The following is a 26,808-nucleotide window of genomic DNA, read 5'->3' on the forward strand; positions in this document are numbered from 1 at the left end:
GGGATTTGTACTGACTCAGTGAATGAAAGGAGATAACTAGTGTAATTTTCTTTTCTTAATCATGTTTAAGCAAAAATGATTAAATCTCTTTTTTTAAAGAAATGAGGACTGGCTAAAAGAAATTCCCTACTAAAAATAGATGGCAAATTTGAAAAAATGCCTTAAGGGCTATTTCATACTACCCATGTTTAAAATGCAAATCCATTAAACATCTGAGCAAGACATCTGATATTGTTTTTAGCAGCTATATTTATTCATCTCATCTTCCGCCATGGTACTAAAGTTCGGTTGATACTTTGCCAAATGAGGATCTCTCCTCCAGTGTTGCTAATTCTTTATGAGTTTAAGCTTAATTTCACGGTCTCGTTTTGATCTCCACCTTCTATTCTAATGTGCAAGATCATTTACCAACTTTGGAAACGACTTGTTGGCAGAGCTTAGGGAAATTATGACGGTTCGATTGTTCTATAAATACCTTCCCTGAAGCTCAGTCTTCTAGAGATCAAATTCGAGGCTTGGGCCTTTCAATATATGGCATGTGACCAAAGTTTAAATGGCAAAGGGAAACTAAGAAAGGGGATCCACGAGATAAGACTTTCCTAAGAAATTTATTGTAAGGAAATAAAGGGAGAACCCTTCCCTGACATTCCATCTGCAGGGGCAAATCTACTCTGATGGTTTCCTGCTTCTCTGGATGTGCTGTACTGAACGTGGGTCTGGGAAACCGTGGCTGCTTTATGTTTGTTTTGTAATGGAAAGAACACCTCAGTCAGAATCATGAGGTTTGGGGGAGTCTGCATGTTGGCTTTGCCAGTGCTAGGTACCTAGAGTCGAGCCACTTGGCCTCGTTAAGCTCCAGGAAACTCATGTTGGAAGCAAGGATCGTATCAGCAAATTCACTGTCCGGTCTTGAGTCCATGTTTCATCTTGTGCTTCTAGTCTGTAGGGTAGGAGTCTATGTGACCTGAAGGAGTGTGAAAGACCACGGAAGAGCTGAGGCTACGCACACTCCTCTTACTCTCACCCCACCAGTGTGTAAAGAACTCTCGAGATTATCTGATACTGTGAGAGTGTCTACGAATAAAAGCTATCCTCTTGGGAGTTTGTTTATGCAACAAACATTCGTGGAGCCAGAGCCGAAGGTACGAGGCCCCACCCTGGCCTCTGAGAACGTTACTTCTGAAGCTGGAGCTCTGTGTGGGAGACACTGATGCGTAAGTCATAGCGGAACAGAGCACAGCAATGGGGAGGGTGAATTTCAGCACAGGCGAAATTATGCACCGTGGACCACAAAGCGGGAATATTCACTCCTGCCTTCTGGAAGCGTGAGGCTGCGTTTTCATGGCGGGAACACAGTGTGTGAGCCAGGACGGCAAAGAAACTGAAGACACGGTGGAGACACGAGATGGAGTTCCCACCTCAACCTCGAGAGTCAACAGTTGTGTTCATTTTTTTTTCAGCCATAAGACACAATACAACAATGTTCACACGCGCCCAAGAGCAGCTAAGGAAACGTGAAGCCCCCAGCATCTGGTGGTAATTCCACCATGCGCTCCCCCTGCAGGAAAGCACTTAGAAGACTAACAAGTCTAGCTCTAGGTAGGATAACTCCAAAAATTCCCCTAAGCCCATCTGTGCTTTTATTAGCTGTGATGACAACTGATGAGACCCAAGTGATGAAGAGGCTGAAGTTGCAGAGCTGCTTCTCAGGGAGAACACAGACCTCCCCACTGATAATAAATGGGGCCCAGGCAGGGGGAAGACACAGGATGAGGGGAAGCTGAGGATGATTTCAGCTTCTTGTCCTGGTTGGCCCTCATGTCCATGTAGGTGATGCACGAGGAGGGCTGGGCTTGTAGGGGGAGAGGACTTCAGTTTTGGAATTTCCTGTGGGCCATCTGGATGGAACTTCCCAATAACAGACGCTGAATATCGAGGTTTGGGGCTTGACAGAAAGGTCTGATGTCAAAGTCAAGTGTGGGGATCCAACAGCCTCCAGGAGGTGGAGGGAAGCCAGGAGAATGAATGATGGAGACACAGCGAAGTCGCCCCGTATGAGAAAGTGACCCTAGGGTGCAGAGAGGTTTAAGGCGTAGTCCTCTGCTTGCCATGTTTAGGAGAAAGACACGTTTTCCTAAGAACGTCGTTGATCATTTCTCTTCACTGTGTGTGGGAGGCACTGGGAAGACACAGCTTGAGACGCCTTTCCGTTCTCGTCTGCACTCAGCTCTGTTCTGCTCCAGCTTCATCCGTGTTCCAAGCTTTAGGCCAGACCCAGCCTCCCCTTCCATAAATCAGTATCAGGGCAGCCAGCTGGTGTATTTTTTTTCCCTTTCATTTCTTAGAATTTTGTTAAAGTCTCAGCTACATTTTCTCGTTCCCAATAAAGCTTTTAAAAGATACAATGGAAATGTTGATATTCTGCATTTCCATAAAACTCATCTTTGAGCCTATCATGTTTAGAGAAGAGAATCAAACTAAAATGCTGACGAAAACACCCCAAGAATCCAACTACCACATCTGTCTAACCAAATGCTGCCAAAGAGACTGAAGGTCATGCTCAAATGAGACTCTGAGATGTTATTCTGGGAGCCGGGCACTTGGCACAGTTGCGGTGGAAAGACCTGCCCTGTTGGAGCCCTAACCTGTATGCAAAGGGCTCTTCATTTTCCTTTTCTCATCGGTGACTCTGAGTGACTTTCACCTGAGAAGCAAATGATACAGAAATACGAGGGTGTGTCTTTAAAATCAATACAGAGAGAATACTTCTTTTTGATCTGCTTCATCGGGGTACCTCTCAGGAGGTGTCTCAAGGATTGAAACCTCCTTAGTCTTGTGTTCTCTCTTCCTTCCTGAAGGATAAGAGGGGTTCATGGTTAGTCAGCTGCAAATGGCTTCTGACTGTTTCCAAGACCAAAGGGGCTCAACTTGTGGGACTCAGAGCACAGTGAGCACCAGAGAGAAAACAGTAAGGGTTATGAACCTCCAAACCGCCTAAGGAAGAAGCAGAAGCTTTTTTTTTTTTTTTTTCCCTAAAGCTCAAATCCAGCTCAAATAAGAGACTGAAATAAAAAAAAAAACAGGCAGAGGAAGGTGAGCATGAGAGTAGGTATCAACTGTACATAAACCCAGCTGATGCAAGTTCTTCCTCAAGGGCTAGTCATTTGCTTGCACTAAAATCGAGCAGCATAAGGTGCGTGCGGCAGGTCCAGAGGAAGCCTGGTGGTCTCTCTCTTGCACAGCATGTTCTCCTTCTGGGCCCCCTTTTCTACACCATCAGCAGGTGTGACATCGAACTCTTCCTCTGGGCGCTTCCTGTCCTGTCCACTGCCTGGCCTCCTGCTGCTGCTTTGGTCAGTCAGCCACGATTCATGCTTTGACGCTGGCCTGGCAAGTGAGAGCTGTGACTTCAGGAGAGGCTGGCTGTGGATTCCATCCTTTGTGGCGACAAGCGGCCCTGTGCAAACAGACTGCTACCGAGGACGCTTGAGGATTAGAAATAAGCCCAAATGCGAAAAACGTTTTTAGATTTGTAAGAAGAATGGATGGAAAATGAGAACCCCGTCAAGGTGAAGTCTCACAGTGACTCTTTAGGGCAGGTGACCGTCCTTTCAAGCCTTCCAAACTGCAGAAATGTAGGGACCTAAAGTGTCTTTTGCCAGGAGACAGTCTATACTCTACCCTAGCGTTCGGGTGGTGGTTACAGCTTCTTCCCTCTCAAGCTGTGGATTCCAAGAGAAACAGTAGAGTAAGCCCCCTGCTTTCCTCTGAAGGCGTTTCAAGTCCATGAAGGACAAAGCAGCAGGGATTCTAGAAGCTCCTACGAGATGGGGCTGGGCTGATGAGTATTGTGGATTAACTCTTGGTGGCAGAAAATTGCTCTTCTTGCTTCAGAATAAAACAGGGCTGAAAACAGCACCCACTCCACTCATCCCCTCCCAGTCTGTGACCCGCGGACTCTGCATCAGTCTCATCTATCTCATCTGTGGGTCTTTGGAGTGTTGATGGGATGGAAAAATACAAGTGCCCAGAAACAAGGATGCTGGAGAAGGAAGGGTCCCTTCCAGCCCCAGTGGAGCTGCCTCCTCCTTCACCTGTCCTGGATGGTCAGGTCACCCCGATGCACTGTTAGAGTGTCCACCAGGGAAGGTGTCTGTGTCTCTGCCTTCTCCAGGACTCAGATGAGTGGAGAGACAGACTGAGCGGTGGCAAGAGGCACATAAGCACACACATTCGGCGCAGCTCAAAGGGAACTGCGATGGCTTCCCAGGACAGCGCACTGACGGGCATAAGCACCAAACTTCACACGCTAGTATTCACATCATCCAGGGATCTAGTTCAAATGCAGGTCTGGGGTGGGGCCAGAGGACATTTCTAACACGCTCCCAGATGATGGCCATGCCTCTGGTCCACAGACCACAGCTTGAGTAGCAAGGCTATGCTGTACTCGTGGGAGGACAACCAGCAGGTAAGGTACTCGCAGGCATCTGGACAGACGGCGGAAGAAGCAAACTCTTCACCACCACCCGCCTCTGGGGGTTGATGACGATCCCCCCAGCTGCCGTTCTCAAATCTTCCCAAACATGGGGCTCGCTGGGCGGACATTAAAAACATTGAAGCTAAGCTTCCACCCTGAGAAATTCTTAGCTAATTTGCTCGAGCTATGGCCTGGGCATGTGCCGTTTCAAAAATTCCCCGGGTGAGACTGGTTATCAGTCAGGGTTACTAATCATCCCCAGCTGTAGATGCAGATGGACTTCATGATTAAGGACTTTCCTTTTTCTTCCTTCCATTCTTCATAAGTTCATCTCATTCATCTGTCATTTTAGGTAAGGGGCCAGGAAGAATATTGTCATTATCTCTCTGGGTCTTGCTCGGAGAATGGAAATGAGAAAAGGAATCGCCACATTCGCTTGCCTCACATCACAGAGTGTAATCCAGGGACAGACTGGTAATCTGGGCTCTGAATTTCTGATTCCTTAAAATGATGTTTTGGCGTCATGGCAAAGAGAAGTTTTAGGGAACTGAGAAAAAAACAACAGGTCCAGAACTGGGAGACCTGAGTTGTCCCACCCTTCCGCACATCACCTAACGTGTCTGGGTTTCCGTTTCCTCTACCATAAAGTGGGGGCACTGAACAGTGTTGTTTCCAAGTGACTGACACTTATGATCAGATCTGGTCTTTTTCCCCCGCATGCCCTGTGTTCCTCTGTTTACCCAGAGAACAACATTCAAATAAGCAGAAACCTGCTGAGATTAGCCATGGATTTCCTGAGTCTGTGACTCTTACTGTTGTTTTCCTTACTGATGATGGTTAGTTTTTGTCAATGACCTCCAGGGGTTTATCTAGACAACTTTGACTTAGGAGTGATTTCAGTAACTCAGAAGTGATTTGAGTGAGGAAGATTCTCTGATAAATGACTCAGTGGTACCTGTGAGGTTTTGTTTTTTTTTTTTAGGGGTTGTGATTATAGTTAATGCCTCCATGAGCAGAAGAAATGTAAGTGAGAACTCACTGAATTTTGGGCTAATGCTCTTCTTTCTCTTTAAATGATACCATAAATATTAGGCTATCATAAAGCAGGTATTACCGATGGATGAAGGTGACAAGGAGAAGTTAGCCTGAAATTAGCTCATAGCCGTCTTTCCCATCCAACTTGTATCTAGTACAGGAGGGAAATTATTAGCCATAGAGGTCAATAAGCATTCACTATCAGTATGATTTTTATTAACTGAACACTGATTATCTGAAAGCCAGTGAAAAATATCAGGTTTATTGAACCAAAACTTGCTAGAAACCTAATCCTTCCAGGGTTCCCACTATGGGTCTGACTTCACATCCAGGATGCAGGACGCAGGACCTCTTGGAGATACCAACGGATTTTCTCTTTCCTAATCCACACGACTTGTTGACAGTTCATCAGCGGTACCCTGGACCCCATGCAACACTTAATGCAAAATATCTGGCACAGTTTCCTGGTATGTACTTAAATATATGCTCTCCTGAAGAAATGACGATACAGTCTCCACGTGGGAAGGGCGTGATGCACGGAACTGAATATCCCAGAACATACTCCATGGACCTTCCAGGGAAGGAGGTGAGTTTTCTGGGGAGCCTGCTCTTTGCTCTTTTGTGGTCCTTCCTGGCCCTGAGGAAGGGGGCAGGGCAGAGAGCACAGGACTTTGGGTCCCATAACCTCACACACTCAGGGTCACGTTTCCATGACCGAGACAGTGGCAGAGGTGACAAGTGTCTAAGCCTGCACAATAATCCACTTACCCCCCCTTCTTAGCCACACAGAAATCACAGCGTGATGACTGCACAGAATTTCCCATATCCCCTGCCCTCGTATCTTCATCGATCCTCCAGCCTTTGATCCGAACTCGAAGGGGGAGGACAGAGCCAATGGCGGGGGGGCTGGAGGGGCGGGGCGCAGACAGAAGGGCAGCTGAGTTTCTGAATCCAGGGCGAAGCAGCCGCTGGCCTGGCCTCCCTGCCCTTGACATGCTGCAGCCACAAGGACAGCACGGTTGGTGCGGCTGCTTAGGGAAGCTGTGCCACCCGCCCGTGGCGGCTGCTGCGGATTTAAGTGCCCTCGTTTGGGGGGAGTCTGGTCCCTCGTTTTCAGAAGCAGAAGATGCAGATGCCTAGATGGTTTTGCAGACTTCACCCCCCAGACCCTGGTTCTTCACCCACGAAGTAAGAGGGTGGGTGGGTCTGATTGTTTTGTAAAGGCCCCCAGGTCTTGTCAGGGCCACAGGGTGGGTGAGGGCGGTGGGCCTGGAGCTCCTCAGAGATCCCCCCCGCCAGTCCACAGCTTTGGATGGCACGTGGTAGGGTTTATGCTTCATCTTCAGAGATGAGCCCTGTCCCCATCTGCCCTCACCCCTTGGACAAAGAGCCCAGAGATGGAAGAGGACAGGGAGGCCAGCTGGACAGAGACAGGACATTAGAATGCAGATTGTGGAGTTGGGGCTGAGAGCCTGGGGTTGCAGATAAAGAAAAGAACCCTAATAACCTGAATGTTAATGAGCCGACGTTGGTGAAGCTATGCTCCTCTGAAGAGAGGTGCTGCATTTATAATCATGTCTGCAAAGCAGATCCTCTTACAGTAAGGACCGCCTCTGATATGTGGCTCTGTCTCAGTGAACCTGGTGTCAGTCACCTTGGACCCAAGTGACCAGGAAATCCCACCTCTCGCACCTGCTGTTTGTGGGGATCTCAGTCGGGGCCCGAGAGCATGGTTTCACGTCTTGGGCAGGGTGAGAGGCTGAGGCCTCACGCCCCAACTCATGGGGTGTCAGGACTGATCCTCGGGACAGGGGTGCTTGGCTGGCTGTGGGGAGGGCAGTCCTGGGTCCAGGGGCTCTGGCCCTTGGGTGGGACCCCCATGCAGCACCATGAGAAGGGGTGATGGGAGTGCTGAGGCTTCAAACTGGCTTAGGATGGCTGCGCAGGGAGCCAGGGTGGTTATGGGGAGCTGTCGCTGAAGCCAGGGACTGGCTGGGGACACATTTCCTGATGCAGGATTGGGGGTACCCAACGGGGCTTAGGACCTGTAAGCCTCTGCGAGCCTGTAGAGTGGGGTGCAGACTTGACAGGTGCCAGAGGTGCTGGTCTGAACCCGACTGTCTGTCCACTCCCCCTTATGGGTTGTGCTGCCCTGGACAAGTCGCTCCCTTTCTCTGAGGTTCAGCTTCCTTACCAGCAAAGGGGCTGGGTGACACCTGTCTCGTGCAGCAGCCGTGACAATGCCAAGCTACATCCCGAAAGCCTCCGCTCATCGGGGGCCTGACACCTGGGCCACTGACAGTCGTTACTACGTAGTGATTTTCATTGTCGTGCTGCGTTGGCCTCTTGAGTCTGACTCCCTAGTCCCTCCAAGGGGGCAGGCATCAGACCAAAATTTCCCATCTGGAGGCCAGGCTATCGGGGAGGCTGAGGGACTGTGACTTTAATTCTGGTTCCATCACTCCTGTGCCAGGGGAGGGCAGAGAAGTTAATTTAATCTTCCGGAGCCTCCATGTCCTCCGCACAAGGTGAACGCTATCACTTCATCCCGAAATGTTTTTAGGATGGGCAGCAAATAAACAATATCAGAAAGCCGTCTACAAACACAGCAACTCACAATGCATGTGGACCAGGGACAGAGACCAGACAGAGGAAACCCACCTCCATTCTGGAGCCTCGGTAGGTTAGACACCCTCGTCAGACCAAGACCGGAAGCAGGGAAATTGACCAACCTGCTGGCGTTCATCGCCTTCCCTTTCCTTTCTCTGTTCCCTGGCAGAAGAATCATGAGTGCTAAGCCCCCACTGGTCCTCAACCAGAGGGGAGCAAATGGGCTGGGAGCCTCAGAGTGGAGCATCACATGTTGGATGGCCCGCTGCGTCTGCACCGACTCCTCTGCCATCACCACCCCACAGCCGCAGCAAGTCACTCAGAGACGTTTACGTTCCTCCTGCCTATGGACCCACGTTCCTACCTAGACAGGTTTCCTTAATTTCAACAAGATGTTAGTGTAATCAACGCACAAGCGCCCGAGAAAGGCTCTAAGGGTCATAGCAGTCTGACTGCTTCACCCTTTGGATGAAGAAAGGATGGACTTGTGAGTGTTTCTGGAGTACTAGAGGGGAGGGGGTGGCAGTGCAGACATGAATTTTGAGTACTGATGGCAAGTGAGGACGTCAGAACAGCAAAGGAGACAGACGGGAACACGGGTCACAGCGCACCCCGCCCCACCCTGCCCCGAGCATCCCGCAGCTGCTGCCCTTTCTCCTTTCATCTCCGTGACTCGTGGGCGGTGAGAGCAGGAATGATCTGGTCCTGAAATACTGCTTTGTTATCGAAACTTTACTAGCCCATGTCGTAAGATGCTTCCTGAGCATCTGTGCACTGACACCACGAGCAGAGGACACGTGAGGTCCCCCGCCGGCCCCAGGTGCTGCTCTCCTTCCCTTGCTCCCAAGCAGACTGGCTCCAGCCGGCAGTGGAGTGCCGAGGCTCCCTCTCCCGGCCTCCCTGGCCCCAGCGCAGCCGCTCTCTGTTTCCTGGTGGCTGGGGAAGACCTCAGGGCTCCTGGAGAGTGCTCCTCACAGCTCCCTATATCATACACACTGTTTGGTGGCCCAGAGTTGGAGGCTCTAAACTGGCCATCCCACCTCCCCCAGACATCTCCTGAGTTGGGCTCGCCCACCCGTGAAAGAGCAGAGGACTGCTCAGCTTAACGGCCCTGTTTCGGGTGATGCGTTCTCACACAGACCGCTCACTCTAAAGACGGAATCCGGACTCTTTCCCAACTTTTAAAAATTTCCCCTCTCATCCGACTGTCATAATCCCTTCCTCCATAGTTCCATCCAGACCCTTAGTCAAATTCATGGGTTTCCCCCCAATCTTCTCTTGAATGAAATCTTATCAGCCTTGTGGGAACAGAGATTTGTGTAACTGAACCGAATACTGTTAAGTCCCTGACGCACGGGGGGCTTCCTGGTGGCTCAGCGGTAAAGAATCTGCCTGCAATTCAGCAGATGTGGGTTTGACCCTTGGGTCGGGGAAGATGTCCTAAAGAAGGAAATGGCAACCCACTCCAGTATTCTTGCCTGGGAAATCCCATGCGCAGAGGAGCCATGGCAGGCTACCGTCCATGGGACTGCAGAAGAGTCAGACACGACTGAGCGACTGAACCACCACCACCACCTGCATAGGAACCTTCACGGTGCAGACTTTCGAAGATCCAAATGTGCGCTGACACATTCAATTGCGTGAGTGAGTTTACGGGTCTGGGGTACACTGTCACACTCGTGCATCATCTACAAGTGGCTATGCTTTAGTGTACTTCACAGTGAAGTACTGCATAGAGTACGACAGCATAGTATCTTTATTTCAAGCCCAGGATGTCTGGAAGTGAGTGCAAAAGCAGTAGCCTACAGTCAACTGTGTTAGTCGGGTATCTAGGCCAACTTTCTTGGACTTACCTACAAATCGGGCTTATGCAAGTGCTCCTGAAATGGAATGTGCTCTTGGAACAGAACTCGTTCGTACGTTAGGGGACTTGCTGTATTCCCAAATGATAAACTCTGAAATCTAACTATGACTTCATTTTGCCCTCCATTCCCTTCAGACACCAACCTTTCTCAAACAATGCCATAGGTGACAGGCCGAACATCTGTGCTAGGTTACCGGCGTGCACACTTGGGTAAGCCATTTCCTTCTCCAGAGGATCTTCCCAGACCAGGATCAAACCTGTGTCTCCTGCATTGGCAGGTGGGTTCTTGACCACTGAGCCACGCAGGAAGTTGCTAAGCTCTCCGAACAGTCCTATTAATCAGGACTGTTAATTAGGTCTGTCCTATTAATTAGGTCAGTGTTTGAGACTGTGTTGTTTGCAAAACAAAACTGGAAGGCCTCCCACTGAGTTCTGTTACCAAAAAAGTGGTGTAGCTGTTTCCTGATTTAACCCTGGGCTTCCCACCTCAGCCATTCTCAACTTGCCACCATTTAGGATCCCTCATGAATCACCTCCCACAGGCTTCCTTGCTTTAAGGAGGCCATATTCTTTAAAAACAAAAAAAACAAAAAAAACCTGGTTTTTCGCTTAAGGTAATCAAACCCAAATACCAGGAAATGCCCAAAGTTACTGAATGGACTGTTGGCCTGTCCAAAGCAGAAGCGCCCACTATACAGGTAGCCTGTAAAACCTTATGGTGGGTAAATGGACAGTTTCCAACAGCCTAAAAAAATTTTTTTTTATTGGAGAATAGTTGGTTTAAAATGTTGCATTAGTTTTTGCTGTACAGCAAAGTGAACTAGTTATACATACACATCTATCCACTATCCCTCTTTTATTAAAGATTCTTATCCCACGTGGGTCATTACAGAGTATTGAGAAGAGTTCCCTGTGGTATACAGTAGATCCTTATTAATTATCTATTTTATATACACTAATGAATTAGTTGCTCTGTTGCATCTAACTCTTTGCGACCCCATGGACTTGAGCCCACCAGGCTCCTCTGTCCATGGAATTCTCCAGGCAAGAATACTGGAGTGGGTTGTCATTCCCTTCTCCAGGGAATCTTCCTGACCCAGGGTCTCCTGCATTGCAGGCAGATTCCTTATCATCTGAGCCACCCTGGAAGCTGAATAGCGTTTTTATAAAGTATTAAAACATACCTTCTCAGATCCCCTGGGATTGGCCTGATGCCTGCAAAGAACCAGGCCAAGGATTTCTTCCTCCCTCCAACTTTCTTGGGTTTAAGCCAATGAGTTGGTCAGCAATCCTGCCACACCAGGCTGAGATCCCTTCGGGGCTGGTTCTATACCCTGGACCTGTCTTCACACTGGCTTGGCTCTGGAGGTGCAGGTGGGTGCAGAAGCCCCCACCCCTCCCAGGAGCTTCTCCGCAGCCACACGGTGGTGCTCTCCATCACAGGCCTTTTAAAGTGATTTTATTGCTAACAAGGACTTCCCTGGTGGCTCAACCAGTAAAAGAATCCACCTGCAATGCAGGAGACACAGAAGACACGGGTTTGATCCCTGAGTTGGGAAGATCCCTGGAGGAAAGGAATGGCTACCCGCTCCAGTATTCTTGCCCTGGAAATTTCATGGACAGAGGAGCCTGGCGGGCTACAGTCCCTAGTAAGAAAGCACAGGCACAGTAGGGAAAACAGGGCTCGGGGGTAGAAAGACCAAATATCTCAGCCCTGACCAAATTCTGCAAAGGTGAAGTTTGAAGAATGTACACCCAACGGGTGTCCTGACATCGTCCCCAGCAAAATACCTTTTATCTGTTGGGTTGCTCCCCCCAAAACTTCACACCTACAGAAACTGTCAAGCAGAAATAATGTCTTATAAGCCCATTTCTTCAGGGGCTCAGAAAGCTTTACACACATTATCTCACTCAGCACCCACTCTTCTCTTATGGAGGTGGAAGGCAGGGATTATCATCATTAAATGGCAGTTGTCAAATGCCGTTGTACTTGTGCTGTGAATCAGCTATGATCCTAAGCTGAAACAAGACCCAACCAAACAACAAACGTGAAGAATTACACAGCTTGTGAAGTCTAAGTTAAGAAAAGTGACTACCAGGTAAGGAACAATATGTGGGCAGGCCAAACAGAAAATGAGATTTTCTATTTCTTCCTGTCTTTATTTGACTGAGCTGATAACCACATGTGGATGTGTGTGAATGTTTTTCCTGTAGGAATACAGAGATGTACATAAATATATAGATCTCTATATGTGAACCAAAATATCATTATATACACAATTCAGTTCAGTCACTCAGTCGTGTCATACTCTTTGTGACCCCATGGACTGCAGCACGCCAGGCTTTCCTGTCCATCACCAATTCCCGGAGCTTGCTCAAACTCATGTCCATCAAGTTGGTGATGTCATCCAACCGTCTCATGCTCTGTCGTCCCCTTCTCCTCCTGCCTTCAATCTTTCCCAGCATCAGGGTCTTTTCAAATGAGTCAGTTCTTCACATCAGGTGGCCTGACTCCCCTGTTGAAACTCCATAGGAACCCCGATTTCCATGTCAGAACTGAAGAGGAACCCTGAAGTTCCTGCCTCAACTTGAGATGAGGCCCTTGTCAACTGCACCAAGTCGAGAGGTATCCTGAGAGGCCCCTCACAACTCGAAAGGATTCCTGACTTCCTAAAGACAACATGAGAGGTTCCCTCAGGTCCCTGTGGCAACTTGAGGAAACCCACACTTACTGCCGCAACTCGAGAAACACCTTGAGATTCCCCCTTCCATGCGAATTGAGGCCTGATTCCCCTGCCATGACTCCAGAGCACTCCCGTGCTCGCCCTTGCAACTTGAATGGAGACTTGACTTCCCTGAGGCAACACGAGAGGCTCCCTGAGTTCCCCGGCAGCGACTCGAGAGGAATCCCGACGGGCCCCTTGCAACTTTAAAAGAGACCTGACTTCTCTGAGGCAATAAAATACGAGCCAGTCCCTGAGATCCCCGTGGCAACTCGAGAGGAACCCCACGGCAACCCCCACCCATCCCACGATCCTCCCACCACCCTCCAATCCACCCTCCCACCAATCTCCCACCACCCTCCCACCACCCTCCATTCCACCCTCCCACCAGCTCCCACCATCCTCCATTCCACTCTCCCATTCATCTTCCCACTACCCTCCTACCTTCCTCCCACCACCCTCCCAACCACTTTCCCATCCATCCTCCCATCCATCCACTCACATCCTCTCATTCATCCTCCCATCTACCTTCCCATCATCCTTCCACCATCCTTCCAGCACCCTCCCACCATCCTCCCATCCACCCCCCATCCACCCTTCCACCATCCTCTCACCAATCCTCCCATCTCTCCTCCTATCCACCCACACTTTCATCATCCCTCTCATCTACTTTGCTTCCCTCCCTTCTTGTCTTTCCTTCCATATAGTATTTATTGAGGGTCTGTGGGATGCAGTAGACCCTGGTGATGCAATAATGAACATGGCACAGTGACCCTTTTTCCAGAGGGGTGCAGATAGGGAAGCCATATGGTGTCCCTCTATCTTTCATTGGATGAAATCTCACCCAGAATCACAACACAGAAAGCCAATAAATCCTAGATACACTAGAGCTCCAAAAGGTCAAGTTTATAAACCACAGATTGAGCTAGATCCTCCCATTTTATGTATAAGAAAACAGGTTCATCCTACTCGATCCTACTCCACAGGGGTGGGAAGATGAATGGGAGGGTGGATTGGAGGGTGGTGGGAGGGAGCTGGGTGGGTGCTGGGAGGGTGGTGGGTGGATGGTGGGAGGGTGCTGGGTGGGTTGTGGGAGGGTGGGGGGGGTGCTGGGCGGGTTGTGGGAGGGTGGGGGGAGTGTGGTGGGAGCATGGTGGGAGCATGGTGGGAGGGGTGGGGGTTGCCGTGGGGTTCCTCTGGAGTTGCAATGGGGATCTCAAGGACTGGCTCGTATTGCTTCAGAGAAGTCAGGTCTCTTTTCGAGTTGTGAGGGGCCCGTCAGGATTCCTCTAGAGTCACTGCTGGGGAACTCCCAGCTTGTGGCCAAAGTTTTGGAGTTTCAGCTTCAGTCCTTCTAATGAATATTCAGGACTGATTTCCTTCAGGATGGACTGGTTGGATCTCCTTGCAGTCCAAGGGACTCTCAAGAGTCTTCTCCAACACCACAGTTCAAAAGCATCAATTGTTTGATGCTCAGCTTTCTTTATAGTCCAACTCTCACATCCATACATGACCAATGGAAAAACCATAGCCTTGACTAGATGGACCTTTGTTGACAAAGTAATGTCTCTGCTTTTTAATATGCTGTCTAGATTGGTCATAGTTTTTCTTCCAAGGAGCAAGCATCTTTTAATTTCATGGCTGCATTCACCCTCTGCAGTGATTTTGGAGCTCCCCAAAATAAAGTTTCTCACTGTTTCCCCATCTATTTGTCATGAAGTGATGGGACCAGATGCCATGATCTTAGTTTTCTGAATGTTGAGCTTTAAGCCAACTTTTTCACTCTCCTCTTTCACTTTCATCAAGAGGCTCTTTAGTTCTTCTTCTCTTCTTGCCGTAAGGGTGGTGTCATCTGCATATCTGAGGTTATTGCTATTTCTCCCGGCAATCTTGATTCCAGCTTGTGCTTCATCCAGCCCAGCATTTCTCATGATGTACTCTGCATATAAGTTAAATAAGCAGGGTGACAATATACAGCCTTGACATACTCCTTTCTTGATTTGGAATTAGTCTGTTCTATGTCCATTTGCTTCTTGACCTGCATATAGATTTCTCAGGAGGCAGGTCAGGTGGTCTGGTATTCCTATCTCTTTAATACAGAGATATACATAATACATAGATATATACATAATACTTAAATATATAGCTCTCTATATATGAAACAAGCTATCATTATATACACATGGAATCACAAATCTGCATGCATCTTGTATTTTGGAGTGTTTGGGAAAAATCATTTTTTTGAATAAAACTCAACTCCTCTACAGGTATTTTTCTTTAACTCATTTGGGTATTAAATATCCAAGAGCAATTTATTAAACACTAACTATACATAAGCACATTGGCTGGCTTTGTTTCTTAAAGATTTAGTTACAAACATCACAGTAGCTACTATAGGTCTCTGGAACCTAGAATGGCGCCTGACCAACCATAAAAATTCAGTAAATATTTGTTGAATGAAGGTATGAATATTTTGTGTGTTCTCCATGGCACAGGAGTTTGAGGACTCAAACCTGTTTATACTTATCTTTTGCCTTTTTTTTCCCCCCTAACAATTTTCAATAAAAGGCACCTGAGGGGGAAAAAATACTTTGAGCACAACCTCCTCAGGCTTTGATTCAAATGGGATGGTTCAGGGGTAAATTTCCATGATAGGAAGAGATGGAGTTTGAGATATTTTTATGACAGAAATAACGATGATGATGATGATGATAAAATAATCACCACAGCTCTGAGAAGAAAGACATTAAGTACATATTAATAATCAGAAGAGGTGGTGCAGAGTGAGTCCCTGGAAAAGCATTACAGTGGGCAAAGTGAATTCGCCCCCAGTGCCAGTCACTGCTGCTCTGCTGCAAGAAACGAAGCCCCAGCACTCCTCTCCAAGAGGACACTGGGGGACAATTCTATGGAGGGTTGTGTTCCAGGCCATCGGGGAGGGCTGCCCGCCCACACAGGGCCAGCCAGGAAGGGGGGCATTCACGCCATGCGGGCAAGCACATGTGGCCCAAGAGGGCATTTCATTTATAGCTTCGTCCTGGTGGATCAAGCCCATTGGTTTTTATCTCTCAGATCTATGTGTCATTCCCGTCTGCCACGGCTAACATGCAGCGCTCTGAACAAATGTGCTCTTAGGGCAGTAACTCCTTAATATAAACTGCATTTAATAAAACTGGTAGGGACTCTTAGAAAGGAGGGAGACAGGCTTGGAGAAAGTGGCTGGAAGAAATTTGCAATTAATATTCCAATTTCTCCTTGCCGTTCAAATTTAAGAGCTTTTTCAAAACTGTATTCGTCTCTGTTATTACATCCTTAATTAAATTAATTTATATGGTGAATGCTCTAACGATGCTGCTGGAGATTTTCAATCAAAAAGCCTTATTGCAAGAGACAATGTGTGTGAAGACCTTGAAAAAGAGTGGCGCTAGGCCTGGAGCAGGGGGATATTTGGCCCTGACACCTGATTATTGAAGGGGTCGTGGCAGTTTTCCTGGGCCTCCACTGAGGTCGTTACTTTATTTTTTAATTAAGCTAAATTAGGTCAGGGAAAACAAAATGAATCTCGAGAGTTGCCTTCACAGGGTTTTTCTCTCTGGGAAGCACCATGGCAGACGATGACATTTCTATTGAGTAATTCTACCAGTGAGGTTGTGCCTGCCTGAAACCCTAAACAAAGACCGTACCTCTCAGCCTGCTCGGCTGTATCATCAAAGGAGAGGCAATCAGGGTTTGTCCAAGGACACAAGTGGCTCAGCTATGGGAACACGTCAGGCTCAGAAGTTAGTACCAAGGCCAGTGTCGCATCCAGTGGTCCTTTCTGCACAGACATGGTCATAGACTCACGAGGGGTTTCAAGGTCACGTGCGTGCTGTAACTGTAGAGCTCTGCTGCCTGGCACACCAGAAGCACCCGACACTCATGAGTGGTTTGTTAACCTAATGTGCCTGTGTGCTCAGTCGTGTCTGACTCTTGGCGACCCTTTGGACTGGAGCCCGCCAGGCTCCTCTGTCCATGGGATTCTCCAGGCAAGAATATTGGAGTGGGTTGCCATTTCCTCCTCCATGGGATCTCCCTGACCTGGGGATCAAACCTGTGTCTCCTGCATTGCAGGTGGATTCTTTACCTGCTGAGCCATCAGGGAAGCTCTAACCTAATGAAATGTTAGTAATAAATCATGCCCTGTGTGTAAGATTTGATCTCTTCCTTAAGTGTCAAACCGCTATCTCTAGAGCAGAGTGTCATCAATCCAGGAGAAGGACCGCCCAACCCTCTGAAGCTCATTTCTTGCTCCCTATGTAGAGCTGCTGAATTTGCTCCCTTATCTTCTAAGAGTGTATTTCTAGGATTTATTTTGAGCATTTCAGAGGATGTAAGCCCCTGATACACCCAGTGTCTTTCTCAGTCACACAGTAAGACATAGGCTTAAGAGATGTGTCCTTGATGACTTTGTGCTGCTAAATAACGCCCTGATGCTTCACCCTACACCCCACCAAGGAAAGGGTCTCTATAATCCACACATTACATAGGAGGAAGAGTGCATGAAAGAATGTTCAACTGCATAAAAGAATGGCCCATCAGCTTTTCTTTCTTTTCCATATGAACCAAGTTCTTTGTTTCTCTCAAGAATGAAAATTCCTTGACATTCACCAAGTTTGGTTGCATGATGAAAAGTTCCATATGACAAAACACATCAACTGCAAGAGAAAATTAAACAGGAAAAAAAAAAAAAAAAAAAAAAAGGCAAACCAAACACCGAACACTATTTGATCTTGTTTTAAATGGAAAGTTTTGGACACTTTAGGAAAAAAAAGGCAGCAAGTGCCTTTTTAATGGATTTTATCCACAGGAGAAATGATTACAACCAGAAAAGCTTTAAAGTGTCAGCTGGTGATGCATTTTTCTTTATCCTTTTTATTTTTATTCAGAAAGAAACTGAAGGCATATGGCAAAGTGCATCATTAATTTCTTATTAATTTCATAATAGGAAGGCAACCAGTTAAAATAGTAGTGCTACAACTTTAAATTACTGAACTTGCTTGGTATTTAATGAGAGATTTAGCACAGCAGGGATTCTATTAAATTAAGTTGTGCCTTCACATCACAGTGGGAAAACAGGTGTATATTGGTTTAGAATTATGGAAATGTTGACTAATTCCAAGGCTTGTAATCAAACAGCAAGGCACCCTGTAATATTTTTTCCCCAAGAATATGCATTAATCTTTTATGTCTGGTCCCATTTCTTCCCGTCCACCAAAGCTCCCAGCTGATAGGAAACCACTTTCATGTTCTTGCTGGAGCTGTTAAGGGTGATGCTGATCAGATAAAGCAATACATAAATGCGAGATGTGGGACTCTGCTCCCATTCACCTAATTTGAAATGGCAGATATAGCAACAGTGTGTGTGCTGTGAAGCCTCGGAGCTTACAAATCAGACCTGACTTCTCAGAATTTTCACTTAACCTGCCTCAAGTAATTGGGCAGAGGAAATTGAACCGGATGAAAAGAAAGCTGAAAACAATCCACAAACCGTCTTTTCCAACCTCAGAATTCTTGTCCTTAATAATGGGTTTCCAAAATCAGCAGCCCTGACTTCTGCATGCAGAAAATTTTAAAGCAAAAAAGAGACATGGGTAACGATTTTTTTTTTAAATACAGAAGATGCTATTTGTTTGCTGAGAAAGGGGTCAGAGTAAAATGTCCGATGTCCCAAACAGAAGCAAGCTCATCAGTCATTTGTACAAGTTTCAACACAGCCCATTCATTAACTCTGGGTTTTGAGGAGCATCTTCATGCATGAAAATGGCATGTTAGGAGCTGTGCTCCTTCCAGTGGAGGGGATACACTCAAATGAACCAAGCTTCACATTAATTTAAAATAGGATGAGATTTGGCACCGATAGACCCTAAATGCTATAATAACAATTCATCATCTCAAGTAATTTGTTTTAACACATAGAAGGGATTTTGCACACTAATTACTGGAAAGTAGTTCATTCTAAAGGAAGGAATACCAAGTGGTCTCTGGGTTGGATTAGGAGCCTGGGAAATAAAAATTATTTTTTTTTCCTACCATAGACAGTAAATATTTACCTTTGTTGCTTCATTCAGTAATGTAACCTAACACCGCAACCTCCCAGAACTTACATTGGAAAAATTCCATTTATACAGGGAATGAAGCTGAAATAATACTTAAAAAAATCATCAGGCAAAGCACTTAGACCCAGGAAAATCTTCCCTACTAAAAAAGTACCTAAGACGTTTCAGAGAGAAGTAGTTAAATTAAATTAGGAGGGAAAATTCTGGTATTACACTTGCTTTTCTGAATCCCAGTCTGTCTGATTTGCTCACATAAAAAGGGGAAAACCAAAGCACTGTGGTTTGAGACCATAGTTCATAATTTACTATTTTGTTATTACCAAGTTAATGTTTTGAAAACCTTTTACTGAGTATCTTGCCACTAAAATATATAATTTTCAATGGAGCTAAGGTGAATTAAATCTTCTCTGGGGGTGACAGGGTATCAAATGACTTGTGTACATAGGTTTGCATGACAGATCAACGATAAGACATTACAATTATACCCTGAAAACATTAGGGACATGATGTTATTTTTCTTTTACTCTTATCAAACCAGGTTTCAATAAAATCATTAACGCAGCACTGCTTACCAGAGGTTCTTCATTATCAGCAACACACATCATTCTGCCATTAAATAAATTCATCCCTGATATCTGAATCAACAGGGAAAATATCCCAACTAGCACAGAGAAATTTACACCAGCATGCACTAGATAAAACGGTCGCAAACCCCCAGAAATCATGTATTCTGATGCAGCAGCTACAGCCAACATTAGTTCATTTCTAGTGAATGGTACCAAATGTCCAGTATGACTGGGAAGGAAATGGAAACAAAAAATTGTAAGCTTCGTATTTTCTGTTCTCTATCGACATGAAGCCGCAAATTGGGCATTAAAACATTGACTTTGTTAACCACCACTGACTGTTTAGAAGCCATTAGGAGGTTGACTATTACGGCTGTGCAGAGTACATTTTGTCCTTTCAAAAGAAAAATCTAAGGACTAAATTTGAAGAGAGGCTCCTGGTGAGTAAAAGCTTTTCCTTTTCCATTTGCTCCTCTGGTGTACTGCATGCGTGTGTGCGTGAGTTCTTTTTTTTTCCCTTTACAATCGCTGCCCACCCAATCCTCTGTAGCAGCCGCTGCGACCCAGTGGGGTCATTCTGATTTTCTAACCAGGGAACACACTCTCTGAGAGGTCTTTCTGTCAGCATAATGCCAGCGCTTCTTGAGGGCCTGGCCAGCCGCTCTGGATGCTGCAAGGGCGACCGGGAGCCAGGTGGGGGTGGGGGGTAGTCAGCACACCCTCCTCAAAAGCCCAGAGTCATTTTTGGCACTAAGAGCCCATCACTAGAACCTTCAGTTGAAAGGACCATTTTCAAGCAATAAAGTGATTTTGGTACAAAAGTAAACCAACTCACCCCAGGTAAAGTTTTAATATTGTGCAGTGCATTCTGGGCCTCAAGTGCAGCTTTTCTTGTATAAAATGTTACGAAACAACAACCTACAGAGAGAAATGAAAAGGTTTTAGAAATTTCTGTGAATGCTTTGCTTAGATATAATGGAGACTGGGGCGAACAAGTCAACTACTTAAAAGGATGCACAATTTAAAAATAAGGTGCACGGCAGCAGTAATGACAACTGCTCAAGCATTTACCCAGCGCCTTTCATCCTAAATCATATTTATTAGCTTTTCCCCACGTTGGGGAATTAATTCATAACTGCGCACCAACTACCGGGAACCCGGGTCTTCAGGAACGGGGGTGGGCGGCCGTGGGTGAGCTGTTAGTGGGACTTACGGTGCAGCCACAGCATCAAGTGAAGTGTTAATCACAACCACAAGAGCAGACACTTATATTAACTATCATTGTCTTAAAGGATATCTCTAGAACATCACCCTTTTAAAACACTTTCTCAACTCCGAGGCTTAGACAACTGGATGATAAGCTGCCTAGGAGCTGAGAACAAGCCCTCTTCTTTCTAATTTCCACCATAGCACATAATGCAAAGTTCCACACACAAAACATGCAATATTTGTTTGCTGAAATGAAAGACTCTATTTTACCCAGTTGAGAAAGTGAGCTATATGTGGTGGGCAGATGCTGAAACAGATGTTTGCACTCTTTGTGCTGAGAATGAAACATGGCCATGGGACGTCAACCACTAACCTCTTGATTCCTCATTTCTAAGAGGTGATGGGAGTCCAAGCTGAAGGCTCCTCCAAGGGAGACCAGCCGATACACTTCTCCAAATCACCTCCCTCCACCAAAGAAAATGGTCTTGAAACCTCTCATTCCTTCTGTATTCTAAAGCAAGGCTCACCCCTTCTTCAACCTGTGCCTAAAGATACTGGTTAACATGGTTAAACCAGATGAAGACACTGGTTAAGAATCTGTTAATTAGCACAGCATATCTTAGCACAACCAAGTGTAGATAAAAGGGATAAAAAACTTTAGAAATTAAAAGAAAAAGATGCTCCCTCTGACCTGCCTGTCTTGGATGAGCTGGGTTGAGAAAAAGAGGCAGAGAGATGCAGTCACACTCAATTAGCTCTGATTCTTATCCTCATGCTTAGAGAGATGGGGAGAGCCTCAAGAGGTCCTCAAATGCCAAGTACAGCAAGTGGCTGGAGAGAAATTCACGGCACTAAGGCATCGACTTTGGCTTTATTTAGGGGAATGATGTAAGACCACGGACAGAAACAAGTGGCACATCTGGAAAGTAGGAAGTTGGCACCACAAACCATCAAAGGCTCCGAATCACATATTAGCAACTACTTTTCAGAACAAAAAACTCATTGGAAGGAGTAGGAGAAGACAAAGTACTATACCACCCCTACAGCATTCTGAAATACATATAAGATGCTTCCTCCTTATTTGGAAAAAAGAACAAAACTTGGAACCTTGTCATATACTATTTCACTGGAGTCTACTGAGATTAAATATGCAAATCCTTCACCTTCTGGATAAAGGACAGTATGATCCTAGCTTTTTGGCATTTAAAAACCTCCATGTCTCCAAGGATGGGAGACTCTTCACATGTTTAATTTGCATGATGGGAGGAATATGAAAATTGTGATTTAAAGAATCACAGATGGACAGAGTGGGCCTTTATATAGGAGGTTTCCACTTCAGCTATTTGACTTTTTAGACCAGAGTGCATTTGGCCATGCTGCCTGGTGGTAGATTATTTTTCCTAAACTGATCAAATTAATGTGTGATTTTCAGCTCCACTGGCATAACCTAAGCCCAGAAAAGCTATAGGAATTGCTTTAAATCAAGGAATGATTTTAAATAGCAAAGTCCAGTTCCAGCTTCTGGTATCCACTGTAATCACTTTAAGAGGAGGAAAAATACCAATTATCTTCTATTAGACTTGATACAGAAAGAATAACACAGAGAAAAAAATCATAAAGGAAAAGAACACATAAAAAAAGAATGTATAACTGAATTGCTATGCAGTACAGTAAAAATTAACACAACATTGTTAATCAACTATATTTCAATAGAACTGAGAAGAAAAACAGAAAAAGACATTAACTCTGTCTTCTAACGGAGAAGGCAATGGCACCCCACTCCAGTACTTTTGCCTGGAAAATCCCATGGATGGAGGAGCCTGGTGGGCTGCAGTCCATGGGGTCGCTAGAGTCGGACACAACTGAGCGACTTCACTTTCACTTTTCACTTTCATGCACTGGAGAAGGAAATGGCAACCCACTCCAGTGTTCTTGCTTGGAGAATCCCAGGGATGGGGAAGCCTGGTGGGCTGCTGTCTATGGGGTTGCACAGAGTCGGACACGACTGAAGCGACTTAGCAGCAGCAGCAGCTGTCTTCTAAAAGCTTTTAACAACCAGACTCGCAGGAAGTTCTCCTTTCTCTCTTCTGGGCCTATGGGCTTGGCTTCTGGGTAAGCAAGCAATGGGGATGCTCTGAACTTCAACTTCAAAACCGAAGCCTCAGAAAGGGGCAGAATCCGATGCTTTCAAGCAGGTAGATTTTAGGGGTGTGATACTTAAAAGAGAGAAGCTTTCAGATGCAGTAGAAGTCATAGAGCAGTTTGCTTGCCTGGAAAGAAGGCAATTAAGGAAGAATTTCCTAAGCAGAAGGAAAACAAATGCTAGTCCGGCCAAGTCAGAGATAAGGAGAAAAGCCAAGGTCAACCTGAAAGAACAGTGGAACGACAAGGGAACTGACAAGGGTGACTGACATGCACGGTAAGACAAAAGCAACGAGGAACAAAGATGATGTAAACCGAGGCAGACTTGTTATGGGGCCACCCTGGACCCAATGCGGTGGTCTCAGGAATAGAGTGGTCTCCACTCTAGCCCTAAACACCCAAGCAAAATTCCATCCACTTTCCATGGCCTGGAAGTCCACTAGGAAGGTGTAGTTCATCTGCTATTGAAGCAATAAAACGCGACCCTTAAGGAAGGTACTATTTAATTGCTCCTAGCTATTTACACCTTAGTATGAATTTGGCAACTCCAAGTGTTTCCATCTTGAACAAGGTTCTTGGTGAACAGACAGTGGTTTCTGTGTTTGTTTTGCTTTGAGAAAGTTTGAAGCTGATGTCTGAGCAGCATGGGATGGGGTGAGGAGGGGCAAGAAAGCAGAGAAGAATCTAACGAGTAAAGGAAAGGTATTTCAAATTTCTAACTCTCTCCAATTTCATGCAGGGTCCACTCTGCCTGTGCAGCTGAGAGGTGACCTCAGGGATCTGCCATGACAGACCTCTCTGTGAACTATGCATACCTCTTAACTCTTCTACTGGGTTGGCCGACAAGTTGGTTTGGGTTTTTCCACAACATCTCAGGGAAAAGCCCAAATGAACTTTTGTGGTCAACTCAATACTTTAAGTCCCATTGAAACAAAGACTCTGGAAGAACATGCCCCCAAAGCTCTAGTTCTAGCTGTAATACAAAGAAGAGTATCCTGGACGCCACTGCCGACTCGCCTCCCCTTCACTGCTCACTGACTTCCAACCCGACAGCTCATCCCTGGGCACCACGCACTTCGGACCTTTGAAAGAGGCAGCCTATCCCCATGTGGGCATGGCCCCCATGGCTTGGCGACTTAGAGCTCGGGCTGAATTTCTGCCCCAAAGTGCAGCCTCAGCTGGATGCCCTCACGCAATGAACAACTTGCACCAACACGAGGGCTCTGGGGGAAATCTCACCCCAAGACTCTTCTTTCGGTTTCATACTTTCAGTTCCTGAATGCCTCGGTGGAAAACACCTTACTTCCTCTATACCTGAGGTACTTGTGCTGCATCACCTCGAAATCAATGCACAAAAACCAGGGCTGCCTACCACTACTTCCTCCCTGGAAAAAAAAAAAAAAAACCCTACCTGGATATATAGCCAAAAGGTTTCATTCAGAATAAATTTAACAGTCAAAACTATTCCTTCCCTTTCTTGGGCTAAAAAATGTCTTGCACTTCACTCCGCATGCATACTAATTGATTTAATAAAAATAGCGTTTGATTAAGTTATCAGAAAATCTGCGGTAGAAATAGAGAACTCCCAATTTCAACATTCATCTTTGAGGCAGCCATTTGTGGTTTTCCCCCCGATGGGACTTGAGTCTGGATGCTTCCAGAATAAGAATGTGTTTCAGAGACTCTTGCTTCTCTGAGTCCTCTCCCAGCTAAACAACCAGACTTTTTAAGCAACCAGTCCACTTGATATGCTCATTAAAATCTTAAGATTCATTGACCTGAGGAAATCATTTCAACACACGAAGGGAAGAATATCGTTAGTATCTGCCCTGAGGTGGTGGTGATCACCATGGCAAAAGGTCGGGGAGAGACTCCAGGTCCTAGAGAACTCATGGTGATGTAACAGGGCGGGCATTTTCTTTCCTGCCTACCCCACCTGGATGGACAGCTGTTAAGGGAGCCACGTGGCTTGTGGACTTCCCCGTGCCAGCTGTAACTCAGGTGTGAGTTCAATGGATTTGTCTGCAGGTCAGCTGTAACACCAGATGGCCCTGCAGTCTGATTCCGGGACAGACCTTTCTCCTTTACCAGGTTCTGCTTCCAACATCCTTGAAGGTGGGTGGTTAAACACCGACCACAGCCCTGGGCGCCCTTCAATGGTCAGCGGCTGCGCTGTATGCCCGAGGGGACCACCCTTCCGGCGTCAGCATCACTCCTGGCACCTGCTTTCCCTGCTGCCCATGAGCGCAGAGCAAGGCTTGCTCTACATCACAGAGGGGAAGTGACCTGCCAGGGAACTCCAAGGATGGGGAGTGTGGAGGCTTCAGCCAGGCTCAGCCCTCCTGTTTCTGCTCTGGGTGGCTTCGCATTTCTCTACTCTGCCTGTCTGACACAGTCTCGTAAGCACTCACACTTTATGATTCTTGCCACCTTTATCCTCTGGCTCCAGAGTTTCTGCCAGTGGCAGCAGCTGGCTTAGAAAAGATAAACCTGCTGTCCCACACCCAGGAGATTTCAAGGCATCCCACTTTCCAAGAGTTTCAACAATTCATTGTGTTAATAAGAGCTCTGGATTCTGGAGTGAAAAATTTTAAAATCCATCTTTTGCATGTCTATTTATCAGCCCCACCCCTTACTCCTCACTGAAAGTGAAAAGTGAAAGTGAAAGTTGCTCGGTCGTGTCCAACTCTTTGCAACCCCATAGGCTATAAGTCCATGGAATTCTCCAGGCCAGAATACTGGAGTGGCTTGCCTTTCCCTTCTCCAGTGGATCTTCCCAACCCAGGGATCGAACCCAGGTCTCCCACATTGCAGGCGGATTCTTTACCAGATAAGCCACAAGGAAAGCCCTTACTTCTTACTGCTGCTGCTGCTGCTGCTACGTCGCTTCAGTCGTGTCTGACTCTGTGCGACCCCATAGACGGCAGCCCACCTGGCTCCTCTGAAATGGGTTTGGGGGTAAAACCTGAGAGGTGATCCCAGAACCAAGTATTGGTGTCTCAGGTTTGTACAGAGTCCACCAGTGACGACTCCTCACTGACCCCCAAGTGCTGCTGGGTCTGTACACATTGCTGGGGGTGTTACATGAGAGCTTACTGGCCATTACCATCTCCCGTGAATTATTTCTGCAGCTTAACTGTGAATACCTGGCTAACCCCAAAGACGGCCACTTAAGCCAGATCCATTTGGACGGTAAAGAAGGTCTAGACAGAAAGGTCCAGAGGTGCAGAGCACCCACGGTGAAGGTGACCGGTATGAGGCCTTGCTGTGGGCATCTCTGGATGATCAGGAGGCGGCCAGGGGGCGCTGGGCCCGGAGAGAATGAGTTGGGGTGGGGCTGGGAGCTTTAGAGGGCCCCAGCTCCTAGCGGTCGGCAAGTCCAGCAATGTGGCCGCACACGCTCAGCTTGTCATCAGTATTATAATGGTGAGGTATGATTAGACCATCTCACACCAGAAGTTGAGAATGGTAATTCCCAGAGATGCCATGAGCCACCTACTCCAGATAGGGATGTTGGTGTCTGACTGACTGCCTCTCCTCACAAACAATTTCTGCTGCCATTAAAGGTTCCCTCGGGGACTCTGCCAGCTTCACTGCTGCATGACCAGAGACACGGTGATGAGGTTTTTGCTGTTTTCAAAGATAAAGCCTCAGATGAGATGGGCCAATGGTATCTACACACAGACACACACGCACACAGACACACAGACACACACACAGACACACACACACACAGCAGTAGTGTATTTAAAGCCATCAAGAAGATGCTCAACTTTACTGAAAGACTTTAATTTTAAACGATCAAGTAGACTTATCCTCAAAGAAACCATCTGGATTATCACCAATCTTTTCAAACCACAGCTGTTTCTCTTGGAAAGCTTGACTTGGAGACTTGGTAAAAATATGCACAGGGGCAAAAAAATGCACCGCTTATGTAGAGATAATCAGTCTATATCACGGCCTGTCCAGAGTCAAACAGCACTGAATTCACATTCTTCCCTGTGGAGGGCTATGTAGACACTGCCTGAGAGACTGATCCTGAGATTGGATTTTAAAATTAGTTCTGCCCTGAAGAAAACTGACCCCA

The 26,808-nt window shown here is 46.6% G+C and overlaps 1 protein-coding gene across 17 annotated transcripts in view; it reads right to left on the reverse strand.

Annotated features, from left to right (window-relative positions):
- The window catches only part of CELF2 (CUGBP Elav-like family member 2), a 565,824-nt gene that overhangs the window by 88,478 nt on the left and 450,538 nt on the right, over positions 1 to 26,808 (reverse strand). For all 17 annotated transcript variants that reach the window (XM_025264691.3, XM_025264694.3, XM_044928249.2 and 14 more), the window contains one exon: positions 20,206 to 20,288. In XM_025264691.3, the coding sequence (XP_025120476.1) occupies positions 20,206 to 20,288 (83 nt within the window). The remainder of the gene's footprint in view (positions 1 to 20,205; positions 20,289 to 26,808) is intronic.

Source organism: Bubalus bubalis, chromosome 14, assembly GCF_019923935.1.
Source record: "Bubalus bubalis isolate 160015118507 breed Murrah chromosome 14, NDDB_SH_1, whole genome shotgun sequence".
Lineage (NCBI taxonomy): Eukaryota > Metazoa > Chordata > Mammalia > Artiodactyla > Bovidae > Bubalus > Bubalus bubalis.